Genomic DNA, 25,633 nt, shown 5'->3' with positions numbered 1-25,633 from the left:
TGCGTCTATATTCACTATATGACCAAAAGTATTGGGACACTTTCAAAAATTCACATTTTTACGGATTTCTCGAGAAATAAAAGACCAATTGCTCTGTAATTTTTTTCACATAAAAAGTATACTCCAGCTAGCATTTTCCAACAAAAATTAAGTCTACTATTTATTTAGGGAACGAGCAACAGGTTAAGGAAACAAAAAAAAGGTTTTTGATCATTTTTCATTGTAAAAAGCTGGGAATAAGCCAGTGGCGCACCGACGGGGGGAGCTAAGGGGCTTAAACCCCTCCAAGAAGCATGAAGACGAACCCCTTTTACCAAAGAGAGCCTAAAATTGCGTTTTTTGGCCTAGAGTTTTGGAAATTTTCCGGGAGCACTCAATCTCCATTTCCCATCCTAATTTCCCCAAAGTAACCAAATTTGTTCAAGGGCTTAAAATTCGAAAATTTTCCGAGGGAGGGTTACTTACCCTCTCCTTCTCCTCTAACTGGTACAAATCCTCAACTGGAACTTTATTTTCAAAGTGTTTCCAGTACGGAACTTCTGCATTTCCCATCTCCAAAAGATAAATGCAAAATCCGTTTTAAATCAGAGAATTCCCGAATTTGTACCCCTTGGTACACAAAAAATAATTTAAAATTGTGTTCTTAGACCCTCTACGTCGAAAATTTTTCTTTAGAGAACCCTCGAACTCTACCCCCTTAAAATAGCAAATTTAGCATGAAAATTTTGGGCTTCAATTTGAAGCATTATCGAGAGTGCCCCCTTTCCATCTTATAATATCTCAGCAAAAATTTCCGGTTGAGAGCCCCCTAACCTCACCACAATTGTATAAATTTTCAATTTTTAAATAAATTTTGGGATTTAGAAATTTCAGTTTAACAATGTTCTCTAGGAGGAAAGTCTCTTATTTTCCCTTAATACCACTAAAATTTCGTTTTGAAGGGTTCACTTCAGACATTTTTCGGAACAGAAAATTTTTTGGAGCTTCCGAAAAGCCCACCTCCGTCTATTCTCTAAAGTCACTAAGGACTCCCTAAATTTACGTTTTTTTTTGGGGGGGGGGAGAGGGACTTGTAAGTAATTGTTTGTAGACTTGTATTTTTTTTCGGGGGAGGGCCTTTTTTAAAATCATTGATTTTGCCTTTGATTTCACTTATCGGAGCTCCTTGCGAAACTTCTAGCCCCTCCCAGGAAAATCGTGGGTGCGCCCCTAGAATAAGCTATAAATTTCAGAAATGAGTTAAAAACTTATCTAGAATTTATTATTATACTTTCGTGAAAGTATCTCTTAAACCCACGGAGATATAAGCATTTCTTTCAAAAAGGCAAATTTTTTTTAAGGTTTTCCGCTCATATCACGCAGAGTTTTCCGTCAAACGTTACTAAACTTGTAGAATATTTGACAGCATATAGCCCAGTCAATGAAGGTAAAAAAAATAGGCTTTCTCGCAACTAATTTAGAGAAAGCTGAATTTTTGCAGGATGTTAGCAAATAAAGTATACACTAAAAAAATACAAAGTTCCGACCCCCATCCCTCTTGCTTTCTCCCCCACCCCCTCCGAAACATTGCAAGAGCAGTACTATGATTATACGTTTTTCGTGTCGCAACTAATTAGGGGAAAGCTGAATTTTGGCAGGATGTTAGTACATAAAGTATACACTAAAAAGCCACAAAGTCCCGATCCCACCCCTCTTGCTTTCCCCCACCCCTTTCGAAACATTGCAATAGCAGTACTATGATTATACGCTTTTTGTGTCGCAACTAATCACGGGAAAGCTGAATTTTGGCAGGACGTTAGTAAATAAAGAAAACACTAAAAAAACACATAGTCCCGACCCCTAACCCTCTTGCTCCCCTCCCCCGCCACCCTCTCCGAAATACTTAGACCATCAAGAGCAGTACTATGATTATTCGCTTTTCTTTTCGCAGCTAATAAGGAAAAAGCTGGAATTTTGCACGGTGTTAGTACATAAAGTGTACACTAAAACCAACACAGTCTCGAGCCCAATCCCTCTTGCTGCTCCCCCCCCTCTCCATCCGAAACATTGCACACTGATCAGTTCAGTACTATGATTATAAGTACAGCTTGAAAATTTATGATGTTACCGGAGTGTTCCTTTTTTAATTCACTCCTAACAATATTATAAACCAGTAGTGCCGAACCTAAGGCCTAGGTGCCGTATCCGGCCCGCGAAGCTGATCCGTGTTGCCCGTTGTTTTGTGAAACGTTACAATTCGAAAAGCACGATTAATGACAATGTTACAAATTGTCAGCCAAATATTTAGAAATTGGTTTCTGAAAACATTGTTGGGAAACCACTGTTATACACAAATTATGAAACATACACTTTTTATGTAGATAGCTCAGTTTCACCATTTTACCAACTTAATCATATTCAGAAATCTCACAACAAAAACCAAAAAGTAACTTCAACAAATTAACAGCTTTTTATCATTACGTCTTGGAACGAAGTGTTTGAACAAAATTTATAGATAGATTTTGTATGACAATAGTTATTTTCTTGAAATGGATCAGCAATGTAATAAGGGGCCATCTTCTAATATTTCGTTGGTTTGGTCTGAAATATTGTTACAGTGCATTCCACTACAGTGTCCACACATAGACGTGCAATCGAACCTAGCTTTACGACAGATGCAGTTTGAAACACATAATCTTTTCAATAGATTTTCAATGGATCTTTTCTTTCTTCTGCAAGATACTAATTGGAGAAGTTCACTTGAAGCAGAGGTAATCTTCATGAACTTAGGAATCAGTCTGTTGCATGAAGTATAATGCCAACCTAACTCTTCTGGGAGAAGTTTAAAACCTAACCGAGTTTGAATCTGGTGTTGACTGTAAAAACTCTGGTTGAAACCTTAAAAAGATGTTGACGAGTGACGTCTGAAGTTGGTGGAAGTTTTGATAAATCAAAAGTGGACTTTAGGGACATTTTTTAATTACTTGCTTTTCACAATTTTTTATTCAAACTTGGTTAGGTTTTAAACTTCCACCAGAAGAATGGGTTTGGAAATAGATTTCAAGCAACAGACTGATTCCTAAGATCATGACAATTACCTCTCTGCTCCAAGTGAAATTCTCCTACTAATATCTTGCAACTGTAAAACATTGTGTTACAAACTGTATCTGTCGTAAAACTGGGTTCGATTGTACGTCTATGTGTGGACACTGTAGTGCAAGGCATTGTAACAATATTTCAGACCAAGTCAACAAACTGTTAAAATGACCCCTTATAAAAGAAAAATTGTAGTTATAATAAATTGATGCCTTTTTTTTTTTTTTTTTTTTTTTTGAATGCAACCTGTTTTTCAGAAACCAGTTGCTACATAGTCCTCAAGTTGTAACATTTCACAAAACAACGGTTCACACTGATCAGTTTCATGGGCCGGATGTGACCCGTGGGAAGTAGGTTGGGCACCACTGGTTTATAATATTTTAAGAAGTAAAATAAAAAAAGGAATACTCCAGTATCATCATTAGTTTTCGAGCTGTAAGCGTATAATCATAATACTGCTATTGCAATGTTTCGGACCGGGCGGGGGGGGAGGGGGTGAAAGCAATAGGGGTACTGTCCAACCACGGATTGTATGGAATTTTCAAACGTCCTGATAAGACGAATCTATCTGAATGAGAGGGAAAAGTAAAAATTTGATGCTGTTATTCCGCTCATTTGAATGAGACTCTGCTTCTGCAAAAGCTGGCATCGCTAAAAAAATAAGGGATTCATCCATTTCCGGCTGTAAAACGGATGTTTGTCTTTCCATACAATCCGTGGTCAGACAGTAGGGACTTCGTGTTTTTTTTAGTGTATACTTAGTATATCAACATTTGAAAAAAAAATCAGCTTTCCCTTATTTAGTTGGGACACGAAAAGCGTATAATTATAGTACTGCTCTTGCAATGTTTCTGGGGGGGAGGAAGAGGGGTGTGGGTCGAGACTTTGTCTTATTTTAGTGTATACTTTTTGTATTAACATCTTGAAAAACATCCGCTTTCCCCAAATTTGTTGCGACACGGAAAGCGCATAATCATAGTACTGCTTTTGCATTGTTTCGGAGGGGGTGGGGAGGAAAGCAAGAGGGGTGGGGATCGGGGCTTTGTACTTTTTAAAGAATACATTGCGCACTAACATCCTGTCAAAATTCCGCTTTCTCTTAAATAGTTGCGACACGTAAAGCGTACAATCATAGTACTGTTCTTGCTGTATTTCGGAGGGGGTGAGAGTGGAGAAAGAGTGGTGGGGGTCGGGACTTTGTACTCTTTTAAAGAATACATTACGTACTAACATCCTGCCAAAATTCAGCTTTCTCTTAATTAGTTGCGACACGAAAAGCGTACAATCATAGTACTGTTCTTGCAGTGTTCCGGAGGGGGTGAGGGAGGGGGGGGGGGGAGAAAAAGTGGTCGGGGTCGGGACTTTGTACTTTTTTAAAGAAAACATTACATACTAACATCCAACCAAAATTCAGCTTTCCCCTATTTAGTTGCGACACAAAAAGCGTCTAATCATAGTACCGCTATTGTAATGTTTCGGAGGGGGTGGGGGGAAAGCAAGAGGGGTGGGGGTCGAGACTTTGTATTTTTTTAGTGTATACTTTATGTACTAACATCCTGCCAAAATTCAGCTTTCCCCTAATTAGTTACGTCACGAAAAGCGTATAATCATAGTACTGTTCTTGAAATGTTTCGGAGGGGGTGGGGGAGAAAGCAAGAGGGGTGGGGGTCGGGACTTTGTATTTTTTTAGTGTATACTTTATGTACTAACAACCTGCAAAAATTTAGCTTTCCCTAAATTAGTTGCGACACGAAACCTTTATTGACTGGGCTAATATTAGAGAAATATAATAACAAAATTTGAAGTTAAAATATTGAAAATTTAATGAAATATGAACGTTCAAAGCAGTTAATTTTTCACCGCGCATGCGCGAAAGATAGCAATTCATAACTTTCATAATTCATAAATTAACTGCTTTAAACGTTCATATTTCATCAAATTTTCAATATTTTAACTTCAAATTTTATTATTATGTTTCTCTAACATGCTTTCAAATATTCTGCAAGTTTAGTAACGTTTGACGGAAAACTCTGCGTGATATAAGCCGAGAACTTTCAAAAAATATTGGCATTTTTGAAAGAAATGCTTTATTTCCGTGGGTATAAGAGATACTTTTACGAAAATATAAAAATACATTCTAGATAAGTTTTTAACTCATTTCTGAAATTTATAGCTTATTCCCAGCTATTTACAATGAAAAATTATCAAAAACTTTTTGTGTTTCCTCAATTTGTTGTTGGTCCCCTAAATGAATAGTAGACTTAATTTTTAATGGAAAATGACAGCTGGAGTATACCTCTTATGTGAAAAAATTACAGAGCAATTGGCTTTTTATTTCTCGAGAAATCCATAAAAATGTGAATTCTTGAAAGTGTCCCAATATTTTTGGTCATATAGTGTACTTGATTTTGATTCCACATTTTAGAATTTCTATCTTTTCTTTTTTTTTTTTTTTTTTTTTGAATATTTCTCACATACAAATGATCATAAAACATTGTATGTCGGTAAAATATGTTGTAGAGAACTGCCTCGTGACAATAACTCAATTTTGATGAAAAGTGCAGATACGACTTTTGTACTTAGCACTGCAGTATAATGATGATCGTATAGCTCCTGCACAATAAAAAATGCGAATCTAACTTACACCAATGCAGCTCTAAACTTATAATGAAGCGTTAAGACTATCGCGCTGTCTTCAAACAACACACGTGTTGAAAAAAATCATTATGTGAAAAATTCTTCTTCTTCTTTTTTTTTTTTTTTTTTTTTTTTTTTTTTTTTTTTTTTTTTTTTTTTTTTGTTGCCTTGTAAGCAAATCTATGTAGTTTTGTCAAAAAAGATGGGCTTTTTTTTGTAACGGACGGTAAGTCTGATTATTTAACTTGCTTTGCTTTTTCTCACACTAACCAGATTATCCGGATTTTCGTTGGTCGTATTTGGCCGGCTAAGCAAAGTTGTACTGTGTTTTCAAATGTGGCAACTAATCCGGGACTAGGACGGAGGGATTACATTATTTGATAGATGACCAAGAATGTCATTTTCTGTCCACATGAGATTTTTTCTTTACCTTCTGCGCGCTCAAGTCCCTCGAACTTTTAAGTGAAAAACGTTTTAATTCTTAATTCTCGCCGTAAACTGACTTCAGATTCTGGTTGCAGCTCTGGAACAAAAGATGATAAAAATGGCATTGTTATTTGAGTTTTATCTCAGGACGTAGTATCAAAGTTCGTTTCTGATAAGAGTAAAAGAGAAAACTAGACAGTTTACGTTTTATTAGGTTTTTGAAAGCAAAAGCCTAAAAACTGAACAAAACCATTAAAATGAAATGAAATGAACTTGTTAACATTCCACATTGGATTACAACAAAATTTTATAGACTTCCCAAAAAGAGTAAAATTAGCAGAAAAGTTCCAAAACATAAATTGCTGGATACATTTTATTGATGAAGAAGATGAAGAAAGATCGCATGTATTAGTAGAAACAATGTGATGTGGGTCCCTCATAAAAGTGAAAACAGTCGGAAAAAACCGGAAAATTTCGGGAAAACAATTTTTTTTCCCCCAGAAAGGGTTTATTTTCACTCCGGAAAAATTTTTCAACTTTTCAAAAAGTTTTTATTTAATGTTTCAACAAAGTGATTAGAATTTCTCATACTTAAACTCTGATGCAATTTCCTCCCCCCCCCCTCCACTCCCTCCTTGTATGTTAAAATATACTGTCTAACTTTGATAATGCAACTTGTTGTATGATAATATAATTTGCATATAGATCAAAAAACGTTTAATACTTTTTGCAAAAGAAATTAAACCAATATTCTTAATGAAGAATTTGTTTTCCTTCTTCATAAAACAAACAAGCGTAACTTTAATCACAGAACTATGTTTCTGCTGACTGTGCAAAACAAACGTACGGGGTGAGGAAAAAAAAACACGGGCAAACAATCTTCCACGTAACTTTATTAAAAATATATAAATTAACAAAACACAAAAAATAATAATATGAGAAGAGCTTTAGCAATACATAAATTTAGTTGGTTTCAAACTGGCCACCTTTTGAAGTAATACAGAGGTGCAACTGCTTATCGACATTTTCACTGAAGGGCCGCAAGTCCTTTAATCAATCCTATTCCCTATAAAGCAATTGCTTTAGAGAGTCCAACCTTATGTGTAGTTTAGGATAGACCTTCGACTCTAAAACAGGCCATACAGTGTAATAAATAGGATTGAGGTCTAGCAAGTAGAGCGTCCACTTTAAAGATGATATTTTTCATATCAAAACAATGCGCCTTGCATCACTCTTGTCTTTATGGCCGTATGAACTGGTGTGGAGATAAATTGAAGTGTCCTCTCTACATTGCTGTGCTGAAGTGCTCTTAGGTCCACAGAAGTACAACAGTTTCTAAAATGTCCTTCTGGTGCACTTTTTGATTCATTTTATGGCCCAACATTAGTGTTGCAATATGCTTTTTTTTTTTTTTTTTTCATTGGCAAAGAAAATCGCTTGTACGTTTCGAAATTCGAAAATTATTTTTTTTTCCCACTCCACCGTAAAAAGAAGGCTTATCTGTTAGCAAGCACAGTTGAGTTAATTCGGACTTGCTTAATGGAAAGTTCGGTAACAAATGTTTTTGTAATAAAAGAACTTTAACTGGTAAACAAAATTATTTCTTGTTGGGTGCTTGTTAATTGGATTGCACCATTATTGTATAAAAACACAAAAATTATGTATAGCAAAAGCTCTTAAATGTAAAGGCATAAATTATCTGAATAAGAAATAAAATATTTAACTGATATATAAGTTTAGAATCTGTGTTAAAAATATTTATATTGTGTGCACTTAACTTATTTTTGTTTTGCAAAGTCGAGTGAAAATGAAAGAAAAAATTCTCATTTTGGTTTATTTTGTGGCTTTTAGAAAATTTGAAGAAATTACTCTATCGACATAAAACTTCTAGAAGATATTAACTTTACAAAGAGTTAAAATGCATTTTCATTCATTGAGAACATGCGTACTTTGCCGACAGACGAGTACTCTATTCTTCGAATTGTACAGCATAGGAAGCAGGTGCGATTTTTCTGTATTCATAATTTCAATGCTCCGTGTAGTACAACTAGTAAGTTATGATTTCAATTTCAACTTGTGAGGCATCCATTAAGTATCTATAAAATTTAATTTTTAATGATTTCAATGGTAGTATTTGGATAAAAATACATCGTATTTTATAAATTTTAAGAAACTGAACCATTTGGTTAAGTAAAGCGCTAATTATTGATATGCAAAACTAATTTTTGTCAATGAAATAATATTTAATGCATCTGTAAAATTAGATTAATTACTAATAAAGACATAATACCATACACGAAATATCATTGTAAATCAAATATTAATCATACTGGAAACAATAAGCGAAAAATATTCAATTTGGTTTTAACATCCCCCTCCTCCCCCCTCTTTCGTTTTCTTAATTTTTAACCAACGATGTATATTTTTCTTAATATAAATATAACTTATTAATATGCTTCAAATTCATTTAAATACTTGAACTGCAAGAAGATTCTGTTGACTTTCCGATACAGAGATTGCCAGCATTTGTTTTGAAATGAAACAGTGCATAGGGGAGGGCGGGGCAAAAGTTCCGCGAGTAAGTTGTTTCCTTTGAAATAGCTAAATGAAGAAAAAAGATAAATGTATTTTGTAAATATCTGGTAAAATAGAATGTTTCAGCGCACCGATGGCAGTCATATTAGCCAGGCCAGTGGCGTCCGGTATATTAAAAGCTGAGCACATGCATCACTGATCTACTTTAGAAAATATTTTCGCTTTTGAACTTTTTGGTCTTTTTCACGAAATTTAAATGATAGAGTTTAGTTATTTGGTGTTTTATGCAAATATCTATTGTGCATTATAAAATATTGCGAGGGAACGATTTACGTTTCGTTATCTAACCTAAAAGGACTTGTGCTTGTGGGACAAGTTGTTCCGAGGGACAATTAGCCCCACGAAACTCCTTGCCCCTATTTAGCTATAGCAGCAGTACAGTAAATAAAAACACATATAAATAAATATTATACACTGCTTGACAATTGCTAAGGAACAATTACGTTTTTTGGAATAGTTAAGAATAGATAATGATTAAAGAAACTGAGCGAAATATATAGTCAGTAGAGAGGATGTGCCTTTATTATAAGTACAAAATAATACAGATATTACTGCATCAATGAAGCAAAAACTTAAAAATAAAAAAATAATCCTACTTAAATTATTTTCATACAACCACAAAAAAAAATGATCTAGGTCAGAATGATGGAGACATGAGTACCTTAATATGATGTATGATTACCAGGGACACTGATGCACAATTTACATCTGTTTTCCATACTCCCCACTAATTATTGAGGAGTGCTTGGGGGATGTTTTCCCACTCCTCTCTCACTGCGGATTTGAGTTCTTGTACTGTTTTGGGAGGGACGGTTCTTCGCGCAACACGTCTGCAAAGAGCCTCCCAGGCTAAAGCCCTGTATCCGTCCCTCCGTCTCAGGCTAAAGACGGATCGAGGGCTTTATCCCAGGCAAGTTCAATTGGACTTATGTCGGGAAAGTAAGCAGGTTACTGCATACGGAGAATTTTTTAACTTTGCAGTGTGTCTGACACTTCAATGCTCAAGTGTGGCAGTGTATCGTCGTCCGTAAAGAGAAAGTCTGGACCTACAGCCCCGCTAAAAAGACAAACATGGTCCAGCATAACATATCTGCAATACATTTGCGACGTATCGCTTTCTTATTCAAAAATGTGAAGCGGTGTTCTGCTATTGTGCATGATGCCTGCCCACACCTTGACGCCTGGGCCGTACCGATCACGTTCGCAAACAAATTTTTGTGCATAACGTGTTCCACGCTCTCTCCACAGTAGTTGGTGACCAGAATCACTAGTCACACTAAAACGAGATTCGTCAGAGAACATCACTCTAGACCAATTTTGATGATCCCACCAACATGTTCCTTATAGCCCAGTCAATAAAGGTTTCGTGTCGCAACTAATTTAGGGAAAGCTAAATTTTTGCAAGTTGTTAGTACATAAAGTATACACCAAAAAAATACAAAGTCCCGATCCCCACCCCTCTTGCTTTCTCCCCCACCCCCTCCGAAACATTTCAAGAACAGTACTATGATTATACGCTTTTCATGACGCAACTAATTAGGGGAAAGCTGAATTTTGGCAGGATGTTAGTACATAAAGTATACACTAAAAAAATACAAAGTCCCGCCCCCACCCCTCTTGCTTTCCCCCCACCCCCTCCGAAACATTGCAATAGCGGTACTATGATTAGACGCTTTTTGTGTCGCAACTAATTAGGGGAAAGCTGAATTTTGGATGGATGTTAGTATGCAATGTTTTCTTCAAAAAAGTACAAAGTTCCGACCCCCACCACTTTTTCTCCCCCCCCCCCTCACCCCCTCCGGAACACTGCAAGAACAGTAATATGATTGTACGCTTTTCGTGTCGCAACTAATTAAGAGAAAGCGGAATTTTGGCAGGATGTTAGTGCGCAATGTATTCTTTAAAAAGTACAAAGCCCCAATCCCCACCCCTCTTGCTTTCCTCCCCACCCCCTCCGAAACACTGCAAAAGCAGTACTATGATTATGCGCTTTCCGTGTCGCAACAAATTTGGGGAAAGCGGATGTTTTTCAAGATGTTAATACAAAAAATATACACTAAAATAAGACAAAGTCCCGACCCGCACCCCTCTTTCTCTCCCCCCCCCCAGAAACATTGCAAGAGCAGTACTATAATTATACGCTTTTCGTGTCCCAACTAAATAAGGGAAAGCTGATTTTTTTTTCAAATGTTGATATACTAAGTATACACTAAAAAAAACACGAAGTCCCTACTGTCTGACCACGGATTGTATGGAAAGACAAACATCCGTTTTACAGCCGGAAATGGATGAATCCCTTATTTTTTTAGCGATGCCAGCTTTTGCAGAAGCAGAGTCTCATTCAAATGAGCGGAATAACAGCATCAAATTTTTACTTTTCCCCCTCATTCAGATAGATTCGTCTTATCTGGACGTTTGAAAATTCCATACAATCCGTGGTTGGACAGTACCCCTATTGCTTTCACCCCCCCCCCCGCCCGGTCCGAAACATTGCAATAGCAGTATTATGATTATACGCTTACAGCTCGAAAATTAATAATGATACTGGAGTATTCCTTTTTTTATTTTACTTCTTAAAATATTATAAACCAGGGGTGCCCAACCTACTTCCCACGGGTCACATCCGGCCCATGAAACTGATCAGTGTGAACCGTTGTTTTGCGAAATGTTACAACTTGAGGACTATGTAGCAACTGGTTTCTCAAAAAAAAATTTTGAAAAAAAAATAGAACCGACTTCAAAATTGCTCTAAAAAGTGAAAAATAATTTTATTCTGAAAACACCATCGATAATGCTTTTAAACATAATTTTTGAAGTTGGCGCAAAAACAAAACGTAAAATCCAGTGTAACCATGCATTGTTCATATTTTTTTTCAGAAAAGCATCCAAAGTTACGAACGAAACATTTATATCGTTATTTAAATATGTTGTCATCAATGCATAATTTATGTGATAGTGAAGAAACTGGGCCTGGTTAAATTTATAGTTGTAGTTGAGTTATGGCTGTGAATGATTTTATCGATCGTTTTTGCGCCAACTTCAAAAATTATGTTTAAAAGCATTATCGATGGTGTTTTCAGAATAAAATTATTTTTCACTTTTTAGAGCAATTTTGAAGTCGGTTCTATTTTTTTTTCAAAATTTTTTTATTTCATTCTTTTTAGTGTTAATGTAGATATTTCAGTAAAAGTAAGAAGTTACCTAGTAAGAAGTTCGGCTCTATATCACTGTATTGCTTTAGAAAAGCCTTTATTCAAAATTATCATACAATTACTATTAATGTTATATGGCACCAAACTTTTATAAGAATGAGTTTCATATTGTCGCGTAGATGAAGATAGCGAAGACAATGTGAAAGCCAAATGAAGCGAATACTCGTTAGTATCAACTCCGAGATCTTTATTCAGAACCACGAATAAACGTTACATCTCCTTATATACAACTTGAGAAAGTGCTGAAACTTTCCAGACTTGGAAAGATACAGAAATTAATAGAACATTCGAGAAAATACGGGAAACAGTAGAAACGAAATTTTAGTAAAACTCACTTTGTCCTAGTCAGGATTTGAACCCGGGTCGCTCGTGTGGGAGGCGAGAATTCTACCACTAAGCCACCGTTATCCACGGATGAAAATCGCGAACTTCGCTACAATATCATTTTAATCATTTAATAGGGAAATTGCATAAAATGTACTGTTTTTTGCCCATAATTTTTTTTCTATAGAACAAATATGGTCAAACATAGTAATGGGACCTAAGTTGAGCCATCCCCTATCCATTAAAAAAAGAATCATCAAAATCGGTTCACTAGGTGAGACGCTATGAGTGGACAAACAAAAAAAAAAACATACATACGGTATGAACTGATAACCGCCTCCTTTTTGAAGTCGGTTAAAAACAGGTTGCATTAAAAAAAAAAGCATCAATTTATTATAACTACAATTTTTCTTTTATAAGGGGTCATTCAACAGTTTGTTGACTTGGTCTGAAATATTGTTACAATGCCTTGCACTACAGTGTCCACACATAAACGTACAATCGAACCCAGTTTTACGACAGATACAGTTTGTAACACAATGTTTTACAGTTGGAAGATATTAGTAGGAGAATTTCACTTGGAGCAGAGAGGTAATTGTCATGATCTTAGGAATCAGTCTGTTGCTTGAAATCTATTTCCAAACCCATTCTTCTGCTGGAAGTTTAAAACCTAACCAAGTTTGAACAAAAGTTTGTGAAAAGCAAGTAATCACAAAAATGTCCCTAAAGTCCACTTTTGATTTATCAAAACTTCCACCAACTTCAAACGTCACTCGTCAACATCTTTTTAAGGTTTCCACCAGAGTTTTTAGAGTCAACACCAGATTCAAACTCGGTTAGGTTTTAAACTTCTCCCAGAAGAGTTAGGTTGGCATTATACTTCATGCAACAGACTGATTCCTAAGTTTATGAAGATTACCTCTGCTTCAAGTGAACTTCTCCAATTAGTATCTTGCAGAAGAAAGAAGAGATCCATTGAAAATCTATTGAAAAGATTATGTGTTTCAAACTGCATCTGTCGTAAAGCTAGGTTCGATTGCACGTCTATGTGTGGACACTGTAGTGGAATGCACTGTAACAATATTTCAGACAAAACCAACGAAATATTAGAAGATGGCCCCTTATTACATTGCTGATCCATTTCAAGAAAATAACTATTTTCATATAAAATCTATCTATAAATTTTGTTCAATCACTTCGTTCCAAGACGTAATGATAAAAAGCTGTTAATTTGTTGAAGTTACTTTTTGGTTTTTGTTGTGAGATTTCTGAATATGATTAAGTTGGTAAAATGGTGAAACTGAGATATCTACATAAAAAGTGTATGTTTCATAATTTGTGTATAACAGTGGTTTCCCAACAATGTTTTCAGAAAACAATTTCTAAATATTTGGCTGACAATTTGTAACATTGTCATTAATCGTGCTTTTCGAGTTGTAACATTTCACAAAACAACGGGCAACACGGATCAGCTTCGCGGGCCGGATACGGCACCTAGGCCTTAGGTTCGGCACCACTGGTTTATAATATTGTTAGGAGTGAAATAAAAAAGGAACACCCCGGTAACATCATAAATTTTCAAGCTGTACTTATAATCATACTACTGAACTGATCAGTGTGCAATGTTTCGGATGGAGGGGGGGGGGAGCAGCAAGAGGGATTGGGCTCGGGACTGTGTAGGTTTTAGTGTACACTTTATGTATTAACACCGTGCAAAATTCCAGCTTTTTCTTAATTAGCTGCGAAAAAAGGGAATAATCATAGTACTGCTCTTGATGGTCTAAGTATTTCGGAGAGGGTGGCGGGGGGGGGGGAGCAAGAGGGTTAGGGGTCGGGACGATGTGTTTTTTTTAGTGCTTTCTTTATTTACTAACGTCCTGCCAAAATTCAGCTTTCCCGTGATTAGTTGCGACACAAAAAGCGTACAATCATAGTACTGCTATTTCAATGTTTCGGAGGGGATGGGGGAAAGCAAGAGGGGTGGGATCGGGACTTTGTGGCTTTTTAGTGTATACTTTATTTGCTAACATCCTGCAAAAATTCAGCTTTCCCTAAATTAGTTGCGACAAAGCATTTTTTTTACCTTCATTGACTGGGCTATCAGGGCCCGATAAAGCCAAAATGGTGCCCAGGTCCAGGTAAAATTTGGTGCCCCTCTTGCAAGATAATCGGTACATTTCCGAAGTTATAATTCCAAAAAAGTGCAGAAAGAACAAATTTTACCCTATTTTTGTGCCCCTAAAATTGTGGTGCCCAGGTCCATGGACCCGCTGGACCATGCATTAATCAGGCTCTGGGGCTATTACACCAGCGTAATCTCTCTCGACGATGGCGTGGTTGAACTTGGATGCAACGTACGGGCTTCCGTGCATACAAACCGACATTATTTACTTTCCGCGAGATGATTCTTGCAGAAACATGAGTACCGGTAGCGGTTGTTAGATTTTCAGCTGTCTGTCCAAGAGTGAAATTTCTGTTATTTTTTGCCACTAGGGGTACACAGCGATCCTCTGAAGGTGTGGTGTTCCTATCACGACCCCCGGCATGCTTTTGCAAAACATTTCCGCCGTCTTTAATCTGGAGATTGCACTTTATTATACACCCATTGCAGCAGTCACAGTGGTGATACTTTGACCTGCTTCCAGTCGTCCAACCGCTCGTCCACGATCATAGATACTCAAATGATGTATTGCTGACATTTTACTCTTAAGTGTTTCAAGAACCAAACAGAATGTCAGAGAAAAACCTTTTTTAACATCCAGCACTATTTTTGTTAAAAACCAAACAGCGTGAATTTTCGTACAAATCTTGAGCGTGTATGCACTGTCTTTTATGTAGATAACGAGTCTTGGTCTACCAAGCCATCTGAACTTGAATGTATTTCCATTGGCCAGGCGGTTGAAACAAAAATTTGCATAAATCACTTGTTCCTTAGCAATTGTCAAGCAGTGTATGTATATATTCGTTACTGTAAAATATAGAAATCGGAGAATGTCGACTCTCACCGGTGATTTATCGAAAATATTTCGTTGTTTACTTATAAACAGATAGAAAAATATGAAATTTTTGATGATAAAAATGAGAATCAAAATATCTTTCGTACTTTCATATGAAAATATGAAATTTGCGAAATTTGTTGTTGTTCTAGAGCAGTGGTTCCCAACCTTTTTTTGGCCCCATTGCCCCTTTTGGAAGTTAAATTACACCTATCGCTCCCCCCCCCCCCTACGTTCTTTTCTTAAAAACACAAACTAGATGGAGCTGATTTTAATGAAGATTAATGTTACTGAACGCCTAATTTTAGTTTAAAGTTTCAAAAAGTGCATGATAAAGCAATAATTAGCTTTAAAACTGAATTTTTTTATTCTTAACCCCTTCCCCTCCCCCCCCCCCCCAAAAAAAAGAGAAAAAAAAAGAAAACCATAATTTGAAGTGCTTTAATTAAACAACGCCATTTACATACTTAGCAAAAATAAGAATACTACATTTTTCAGTAACATGCTTTTTTTTAATTGAAATCCGGAAAAAAATTGAAAATTTCAACTGTTAAGATTTGTTCTTTTTTACCTTTTTAATGGCTGCCTTGTGATTGATGGAACTCCGTTAAAGCTTTGACGTCTGGCTTTATATTAGTGAGATTTAATCTAAGGTCCCCTTTGAGGCAGATGTCCAATCTATTTCTTTGCTTCGTGAGAAGCTGCACTACAGAGCTAAATCTTCTTTCAACTAAATGTGTTGAGAGGAATGAGATGAGGAGCTGTTCAACTTTTTTCCGAAGTTGTGGGTAAGTACCCATAAGCTTCACCCAGGCAAGTTCTTAACCGTATTGCTTGAAAGTAATTTTTGATTCTCAATCAAATTTCAAATCCATAAACTCTGTCTGCAAAAAGTTTTCCAGTTCATCCACATCTTCAAAACTAAATGTGTCTAAAATCCAGTCAGGAATTTGTAAGTTGACCAAATCTGCAAACCTTGATTCCATGTTCTTTCTTAAATGATCAAGGTGATCAATAAAAATTAAAAAATTTTCTTCAGGAAGTTCATTATCCACTATTAAACTTTTTTTTATAGTCGGAAACAGGATACATTCTTTACAGCTAATATTTGCCTTGTGGCTTTCGAATTTGGCAATGAATGCTGAAATTATGCTTTTGGCCTTGATGAGGTTCTTCTTGTTTCCTTGAAGCTTAATGTTGACTTCGTTCATTTTTTCAAAAATATCTGTGAGATATGCAAGTTCCAATTTGCGCTGTTTCAAATTCTCACTTAAAGCAGGATTATGCAAGTCGAGAAACTCAGCTACAGAGTCGAATAATTCAAAGAAACGGCGCAAACAGTTTCTTTTGGAAAGCCATCTCACAGACGTATGTAAAAGCAAGCATTCGAATTTTTCATCATTTTCATGGCAAAGCTCTCGAAATAGGCGATCATTGAGAGAATTAGCTTTGATCTTGTTAATACCAGTAATGACTAATTGTAAGGTTTCATGTAAAACACCACCCAATTTTTTTGCAGCCAAGTATTGACGATTAATGACACAATGGTCATTCTTCAAAATAATCCTTCACCACTTTAAAAATCGACGATCCCTTTGTATCAGTAATCAAAATTCTGGCGAACCTCAGTTATCTCTTTCAGCTCATTAATAAACCTCACGTAAGATAATAAAATAGCTCTGTTATCTGTCACAGTTGATTCATCAATCTGTAGTGCAAATTTACTTTGTTTCAAAACATTTATGAGTTTGCACTCAACGTCAGCAGCCATTTCATCTATTCTCCTGGAAACTGTTGTTACTCAGAAGGAGAGATTGACTTATCTTTTTACTGGAGCCCTCACCAAGCAAAATTTCAACTATATTTTGCCAGTCAGTAGAATAAGAGATTATTCAATCGTATGAGGCTTACCACATTTTGCTATCAAAAGAGACACTTCGTAGGAAGCAAGGAGCCCTTTGTCAAGATCTGTTGCTTGTCTTCTAAGTAATTCACCCACCTTTGACCGTTTATCCGCTTTTGTTTTGAGGTCTTGAAAATAACTAAGAGGTTTATTTACTTTGTCACCATGTACTCTTGACAAATGCTCTTTCATTCGCGAGGGCTTCATCGCTTCATTGCTAGAAAATGTTTTATCGCACAAAAGACAATGCGGAAACTGCACATTTTTCGGTGACGTGACAAAACCAAATTTTGGATACTCTGGTGAATACTGTCGGCACTTCTTTTTCGAATTCATATCGAACTTATACACTACGAAACATGCACAATTAAACAGAAATTCACTAAATTAAATCAAACAATAGAAACTACGTAAGGAGGTTTATGCGCTGATTGCAAGATTCTGAATGACAACTGATAAGTAAATGCAAAAATCCATTCCTACACATATCCATACACTTTTCAGGAGTTAAAAATATGCTGGCGTCAACGGTCAGACAGTGCTTACAAGATTTTTTTTTCTTCCTCGTGAAAACGGCAATAAAATAAAAGATATTATTTTTCGCTTTTGGGATTTTTTTATCCGAACAGATTTGATTGAGCTGTAAATCATACATGCTTTTTTTTCTGGGAAAAACTTTCTTTGATTTGATGTGCCATATGCTTGGTTCGGTATTACACAACATAAGTATTCTGAAAGATATTTCTGAATTGTGTACCGATTTGTTTTAATAAATATAGTTTTTGAAAGGTCAAGAGTTTCCCATTACCAGGTATCCGAATACCGGTCGCCCCCTATCGCCCCCCAGAAATTTATCGCCCCCTAGAAGAGTTCGATCGCCGCCAGGTTGGGAATCACTGTTCTAGAGTCTGATTACGTCGCCTTGCGATGGTTTGAGAAAGTAGCATAAGAGATAAAGTAGTTCAATATTGCTTAGAGAAGACAGATGTCTCATTAAACAGATCATATCCTACGCAAGTGTATCTGTTCAGGCTTTACCTATTTAGCCGTCATTAGCCAGAGACTGTAACTTCTCCTTTGTGAGTTTAGCGTCCTGGTCTAACTTGTGCAGGACTTTCAATATCGAAGGTGTAAATTAAAAACGCAAGTATCCTTCCTTTTCGTAATCCAGAGAAAGGTAGTTGCAAAAGTCGATGATAATGGTAGTTAGAATAGCATACCTGTACAATATACTCCTGGTTACCCGCGGAATAGGGTGCCATGGTAACCGCGGATAAGCGAATTTTGCGGACATTTGGTTGATGTTGCACAATAGGTAAGAAAAACAACACCAGTACATACAAGAGCAAATGAAAATCAAGAACACTGACATACATTCAAACTTGCGAAACGATGCTGGAGGCAAAAGATTAAACTACTAACACTAAAAGTGGCAATTGTTCTATGTAGAAAATGTACGTAAATGCAAAAAAAAAAGAGAAGAGTTGCTCACTATTGCAAACGAACACAGAAAATCCTGCAAACGGATCAACCAAGTCAAATCAACTTAGGTTACGCCAAAAAATGTGTAAAGCAGGAGAATTTTTTCTAGCAAAACTGGCTCGGTCACTCGTTTACAAGCACAAGGAGTTTGGATGCAAAAATCGGGTTTCAACTAGTCAGGTTTCGATGACCGAGGAGAGTTTGATTTCTTTGGTAAAAAAGAGAAAGAAACAAATCGGAATGTCTAAAAATAGATCTTGCACATGTTAAGTTAAAATGAGTATTTTCTAGACATATTCAGTAATTTACAAACGCAAAAATAAAGAAATAAATAAATAAACAATAAATAAACAAATCCACAAAAACAATATCCGCTCGTGAGTAATTGGGAGTTCATTGTTATCATTTGCACTAACCTCGTTTATGGATCGTCTGCGAAGTATCGTATCAGTCTTAAATCGAAGATATTTTTCTGTTATGGTTGCAGACTGAACTAGTTATCGTAACTTATTAGCTACAGAATCTGTTAAATATTTTATTTCATTTTACTACATTATTCTATTCCTACTATATTTTACTATGTTAATGTATTATAATATTACAATGCTTATTAACTGTGCCTTAACATATATATTTGTACTTCAAGTGTAATAATTTAACCTTTAAGTGCAAATTATCGATGCTAAAATGTGAAATAAGTCAAGTTTTTTTAAGTTTAAGAAAGACATTTCATTGTTCGGACAATATCCATTATTAATTATTAAATAAACACTTGTTTTTAATCAATAATTATTTTTTTAACCATAAATTAGACCTTTAACAAATATTTGTCTCGAAGCGATGTTCATCTCAAAATCATCATCGTTTAACATCGTCGTGTTGATATCAGAATAACTTGCCCCACCCGCGGAACAACTAGCCCCATGAAGGGGGCAAGTTGTTCCTTCTCGACTTTTGGTACTAAAAAATTAATTATAAAAAAAATTGCACGAAATACTACACAAAAAACAGTTGCTACATCATAGGGGCATATATTACTCCATTTTTAATCTCAGAACAATAATTCTAGAACTAAGTTTTCATCACAAATTTTGAGCTTGTTTAAAAAACGGAACTTCTAGCCCCGCTCTCCTCTACTTGAAAAATACTGCGTTCTCCAAATAAATACGTCTTCACTTTTACTTAGCTTTGAATTCACCTCTTACTTAAGTTAGTCTTTTTTTTTTTCGTCCATTTTCCTGATTTAAACTGTCCTTTAAAAATTTTTAGCTTTTTGTTTTCAAAATGCAGTTTTTTTCTTTTTTTGTTCTGTTAGCATTATACAAAATTACTGTGCCAAAATACTTTAGCCAACGAAAGAAAAACCTTCTGGTGAAAAATTGAAAGGGTTAGTTGAAATTAGAACTGATTAACTCGTTGGAATATTCAAATCTAAACATATTTATCAATTCTAGCCTTTTTCCTCTAGGGATATTTAATAAAACAGTATTTTAAAAATCTTTCATTCCCATTAGTAATCCAAAATTCCAAAATCACTTCTGAAGAAAAAAAGTTAAATTTTCGAAAATAAAATCCTAAATCTGAACTTTTTTTTACTTACTTTATCGCAACGTCATTGCTTTTGTTATCGTCTTCACCACCTTGACGATCTGGAACATATCCATTTGGAATCGCATCTCTATCCATCTTTCGTGCGTCCTTGGAGACCGAGCGCTTCTATATTTAAGCCACCCACACGTGTCTCTTCCAACCCTTTGAATGAAGCTTCGCCTGTTCAGCGTACCCTCTCATACGTTTTACGATCAGGAGGGAAAACAAAGAGAATAGTATTTATCCAGTCAAGTTGCAACTCCAGAGGATTTTTTCCACTCATGGAAAAAGTTCATTAAAGATCCATGCTGGCAACCTTGATATTTTTTATCACAACAATCGACGAACTTTATTTTTTTTTTCTTTTGTTAAGTGTCAAAGGTAGGTTGGTCCTTATCTTGTCTACATGAATCGATTAAAGGTAAGAAAGTGGATCAGAAGGAGTAACAGCTGTTGCGCAATGTTGAGTATCCGGCAATTGCTCGGTGTGACGCAAGAATGATAGTTTTAGACGCTTGTCCTCGTAAGGAAATTCGTACTCAAATCTCGTCAGATCTTTTTTGTTCAGTCGATGTTGTTTCTTTCATTCATCTCTAAATAAACATCAAACTTTTCATTATTCACATCTTTTCTGTATCTTTTTCTTGTAGCTGTTTGAATATTTTACTTTAATTCAAAAATAAAACAACTGATTTTTGAGCATGAAATTCCATAAAATGGATCAGAAGGAGTAAAACCTGTTGCTCAATGTTGAGCATCTCACAATTGCTCAATGTTATGCAAGAATGATGGTTCAATCCGCTTGCTCCCGTAAGACAATTCGTGCTTAAATTTCAGCAGATTTGTCATATGATTCGTTGTAGTACCTTTTCATACGTTTCTTAAGTAACCATCAAATTTTAATCCGCCAGAACTTTTCTGCGTCTTTTTTCTTATAATTATTTTATTATTTTACTTAAATTCAAAAATAACGTAACTGATATTTTACTATAATTCCACAGAATTTTTGATATAATTTAAACAACACATTCGTCAAAGCAGAGCCTATATGGCAAAAAAAATAAAAAATAAAAAAACACGCACTATACATAACACCAATGTCTCATAACTGAAGAATCAAAAACTTTTACTCCTTGAAAACTACTTTTCTTCCATAACATAAAGAAAATATATTTCTCCAGATTACTATGATTAAAGTATCTCAACGGTTTCATTTAACTTTCAGACTACAATGCAGTGCACTTTTTTCAGTATAATTTGTCCGTCTCAGTTATTAGCTCTCAATTAAGTCTCATATTTCCGTAATCATGAATAAAAATAAAAATCAAGTGTTTTTGAGCAAAATTTCGCTCTCACATTTAGAACGTTTAATATTATTGAATTATTGCAGTGTCTTGTATTTTCATTACTAAAATTCCTTATTTGATCAGTGTCCAAGTATAGTTTTTATTATAGACTGGTGTAATATTGATAATATAACCCAGTATATAAATCAACTTGAAAGTCCTGCCATAGTTTTCGAAAGTAGTTAAACAGTTACACTGAAGTAAAATCAATCACCATTAAAAGTCAACAGCCAAGAATCAGTTCTATAATATGATATATTAATTCATACAAAAGCTTCTTTGAAGCATTGGGAATATGAAAGTTTTCACTCACAGTAAATTATCCCTTTTTGCTTGCAAACAACTCTCCTGTACAAGTAATATCCATGAGTAAACTGAACATAATGAGAAGATGAATCATTTTCTGAAGAAAAAAAACTTATTTTTTTTATGACATCCACTGCAGCAATTCCTAGTCATGAACGCATTTTAGCTTAATTCCAGAACGAACAAAATATTTGACGAAACAAAGCAATCAACTTTGCCACATATTTATCAATATCCAACTGCCTCTATAATCACGAAAATTTTCTGTCAGATTGCATTTATTAAATTTCATAACAGCCAATTATAGGGCAACAAAATCTTTTCGGGTACTCGATAGCAAAGCAGCTCTCTCGATCTTAATCAACGACAAAAATCTTATTGATTCCCGTTCCAAGTTCTGAAGGTTACGTTTTGTTGGTGTAAGATACCCCTTCTCTGGACTCTGAGAGTTCCAAATATCGTTTCCATGGTGACCTGTTTTAATGCTAGGGCTGTGGCCAGGCGGTGGGAAGAACGTCACTTTTCAAAGGACGCGTCACTCAAAGTGACCGATTAAAAGTGCGACTAAAAGCTGGTCGCTCTTGAAAAGACGGAGGGGCTTGTGTACGTGTATTCCAACTCAAAAATCAATAATCCTTGTTTAGATGAGTACATTGACAGAAAATAATGCCCTTTTATTTGATTATTTATTTACTTATTATTTTTTATTCAACAACAATTTTTTAACTCACAACAAATTTTCTTCACAAAAGCGAAATATTATTGCATTGTCATAAAAAATCAAAACGAATTCCCGTTCATAGCTACAAAAAAAAAAAAAAAGTACTTTTTCCTAATTACTTGCCATTGTATCCGTTTTATGGTTCTTGGTGTTTTATTTTCGAACAAAGCGGTTTCTCTATTGATTTCCATTTTAACAAGGTTTTGCAAGTGGATGCTTCGTCAAAACTATAAAAAAAATATACTTACTGTTGTTAGGGGCGTGCACAGAGAGAGGGGAGGTACACCTGTTGGCCCAGGAACGAGTCACAAGGGGGGCCCAAAATTTAAAAAATTATTTTACACATAAACCATTTTTTTAATTCAAAAAATTCGTTCATTTTAAATTATTAAAATTAGCTAGCATTAAAAGTGTATATTTAGAATTGAAATAAGTGACTGTAAATTATAAATCCATCAGGTCACAGCGCAAGCAAAATGTAGAGAAAGAAATTGCATTTGTCAGCGTTCAGAAAATTTATGTAAATAAAACAAAGAATATGTATATATATTATATATATATATATATATATATATATATATATATATTCCGTATACAAATCCACAGTTTGCGTCGGATCTCGGCCAAATTTGTCACGGAGGTACTTGGGCACCCGAGAAGAAACGTAGGGGGTGGGGGGTTCAAACTTTCAAACGCCATAAAAGAACCGAACCGTTCGAATTTTAATTTTAGGACCGAAAATAGCATTAAATGGCTCTCTCTATCCGAAATAGTTATCAGATTTCTTTGATTCAGGTCCCATTCGAAAGCCCGCGAAAAACACCCATAGAGTTCCTTCATTTCCTACGAATTTTTTTTTTAAAAACTCACCGGGAAAAAAAAATAAAAAGCACTGCTAAGCCTAATGGAACAGAAATTTCAAATCGGAAAATTATCGTTTGCGCGATCTCATTTTAAATTAGGGTTCGGAAGGTCGCCACTTTTTTTTTTCTGGGTTGTAACTAAATAAAATTTTGTTTTTGTTTTGAGGTAAAAACTTCTCCTTTTGATTATTATTTGGCGGTTTATCTCCTTTATTTTCCTCTAATTGAAGCCTGATTGTTGAACATGCGTCACTTGACATAACTTTTATTTTCCAGGTAGACCGTGCAAAGCCGGGCAATGCCGCTAGTCATAAATATAACACAGACCCTGGCATCGTAACGTTGCCAATCTAGCATTGAATGGAAAAGTTTCAGTTTTAGTTTTGATTCTATTGGTGACATATTTCTCGGTAAGAAAATTGCTATTCAAAGTTATGAATAATGCTTGATTTAATGTTTGAGAGGGATTTAGATGAAATGAATGATGTTTTCTGTACGATTAATTTAATGGTAAGAAAAATACTGTTACATTATTAAGATTCCATAATTCCATTTTCAAGGTGTTTTCACAACTTTAATATTACATGACCTACAGGTTTGGTGGCCCGTCGTAATGCATTTTTGGGGGCCCATTAGAGATGAATAGAACTACAAAAAATATCTTTATATGCCTTTTGGAATCCCTTCAGAGCCCTTAAGTCTTGGGGTGCTCCTCATAATTGCGACGTGATAAATCCGTCACAAATGAGCCAGATGGAACTTTGCTAAAAGATGCCCGGGCAGCAAAGACCCCCTTTTGCAAGTATCTGGTTGCGGGTTCCGTTCTATCGTAACCCAGGGCCCCAAAGTGTAATAAACGGCAATTTTTGCAGTAGTTAAGAAAATATATTTATGTGTAGTTGAATTTCAATGTGTATATTCAAGCAATTTTGTTAACATTGATTGAATAATAATATTAACAAAATATATTTATTAAATAATGTTATTACTATTTGTTAATATTGTGTTATATTTATTGTTTTTATAGTTTCATTATTATTTTTATCTACATGTTTTCAATTCCGAGTATCGAACTCACGTTCTACATAGCTACGTTACTACCAAGGTGACTATTGATTCGTAAAAAAAAACATTTTGGGCAGCGTACACTGTATCACCAAACGTATTGGGACACTTTCAAAAATGTACATTTTTACGGATTTCACGACAAATAAGAGATCAATTGCTCTATAACTTTTGTCACATAAAACAGGGGTGCCCTTTAAGAGCAAAGGCGCACCTTCCAACTATCGTGAAGACCGACCGAAGGAAAAAGTCCCCCCCCCCCAAGGAAAAAAATCCTTTCAAAACACCCACCCACCCCTGTTCCTTTTTTTCAATAAAAATTAAATCCCCTATGCATTTAGGGGACCAGCAATAAATTGATACAACGAAAAAGGTTTTTGATCATCCATTTTATTTGAAGATTTTTGGCTATTAACACGAGTCACCCCCTTACCATACTTTTAGAATATTAGACAGCACACAAAAGAAACATAATACTAAAATTTGAAACTAATAAAATAGTGAAAATTTGATGAAATAAAAATAAAATTAAAAGCAATTAAATTCTCTCTCCCCCCTCTCTCTCTCCCCCCTCTCTCTCCCCCCCTCCTCTCTCTCTCCCCCCTCTCTCTCTCTCTCTCTCTCTCCCTCTCTCTCTAACAACGTTGTAGGTATAATTTTTCACATTTTTTATCACAATTTTTTAATTAATCACAATTTAATAGTAATATTAATTATTTTATATTAATTTAGTAATGAAAATTTGAGGTCGCACTTGCCTAACTGATAACAGACTCTCTTAATACGGACGGGTATTATGTGCTTTGCTCCGCTTTTTTATATTTGTAAACTAATTTTGAGTTTAGAAGTGGCAAATTAAAATTTGGATATGTGCCCTTTTGATATGATTTTTGGATAGTATATATTTAGATAGTTTCTCAACTTTTTTTTTTTTTTTTTTTTGACCCGCCGCGTACCGGCAAGAGCTTTTGAAAAAACCCGCGGAACGATTATGATTCTTCTATTAGGTTTTTTTTTTTTTTTTTTTTAATTTAATTATTAAAAAAAAACAACATGCATTTGTGGACAGTTAAAAATGCATGATATTTTTTT

The 25,633-nt window shown here is 35.3% G+C and overlaps 1 protein-coding gene across 1 annotated transcript in view; it reads right to left on the bottom strand.

Moving 5' to 3' along the window:
- LOC129235326 (ATP-dependent translocase ABCB1-like) overlaps positions 1 to 20,383 on the bottom strand; it is a 119,592-nt gene extending 99,209 nt beyond the window's left edge. Inside the window, exon 1 of the mRNA XM_054869093.1 lies at positions 20,251 to 20,383. Within this exon, the coding sequence (XP_054725068.1) occupies positions 20,251 to 20,336 (86 nt within the window). The 5' untranslated portion in view covers positions 20,337 to 20,383. The remainder of the gene's footprint in view (positions 1 to 20,250) is intronic.
- Positions 20,384 to 25,633: the final 5,250 nt, after the last annotated feature.

The sequence above is a fragment of the Uloborus diversus genome, chromosome 1, assembly GCF_026930045.1.
Source record: "Uloborus diversus isolate 005 chromosome 1, Udiv.v.3.1, whole genome shotgun sequence".
NCBI classification, from domain to species: Eukaryota; Metazoa; Arthropoda; class Arachnida; order Araneae; family Uloboridae; genus Uloborus; species Uloborus diversus.
The sequence above is the reverse complement of the archived record's forward strand: the minus strand, read 5'-3'. Positions and strand labels throughout refer to the sequence as shown.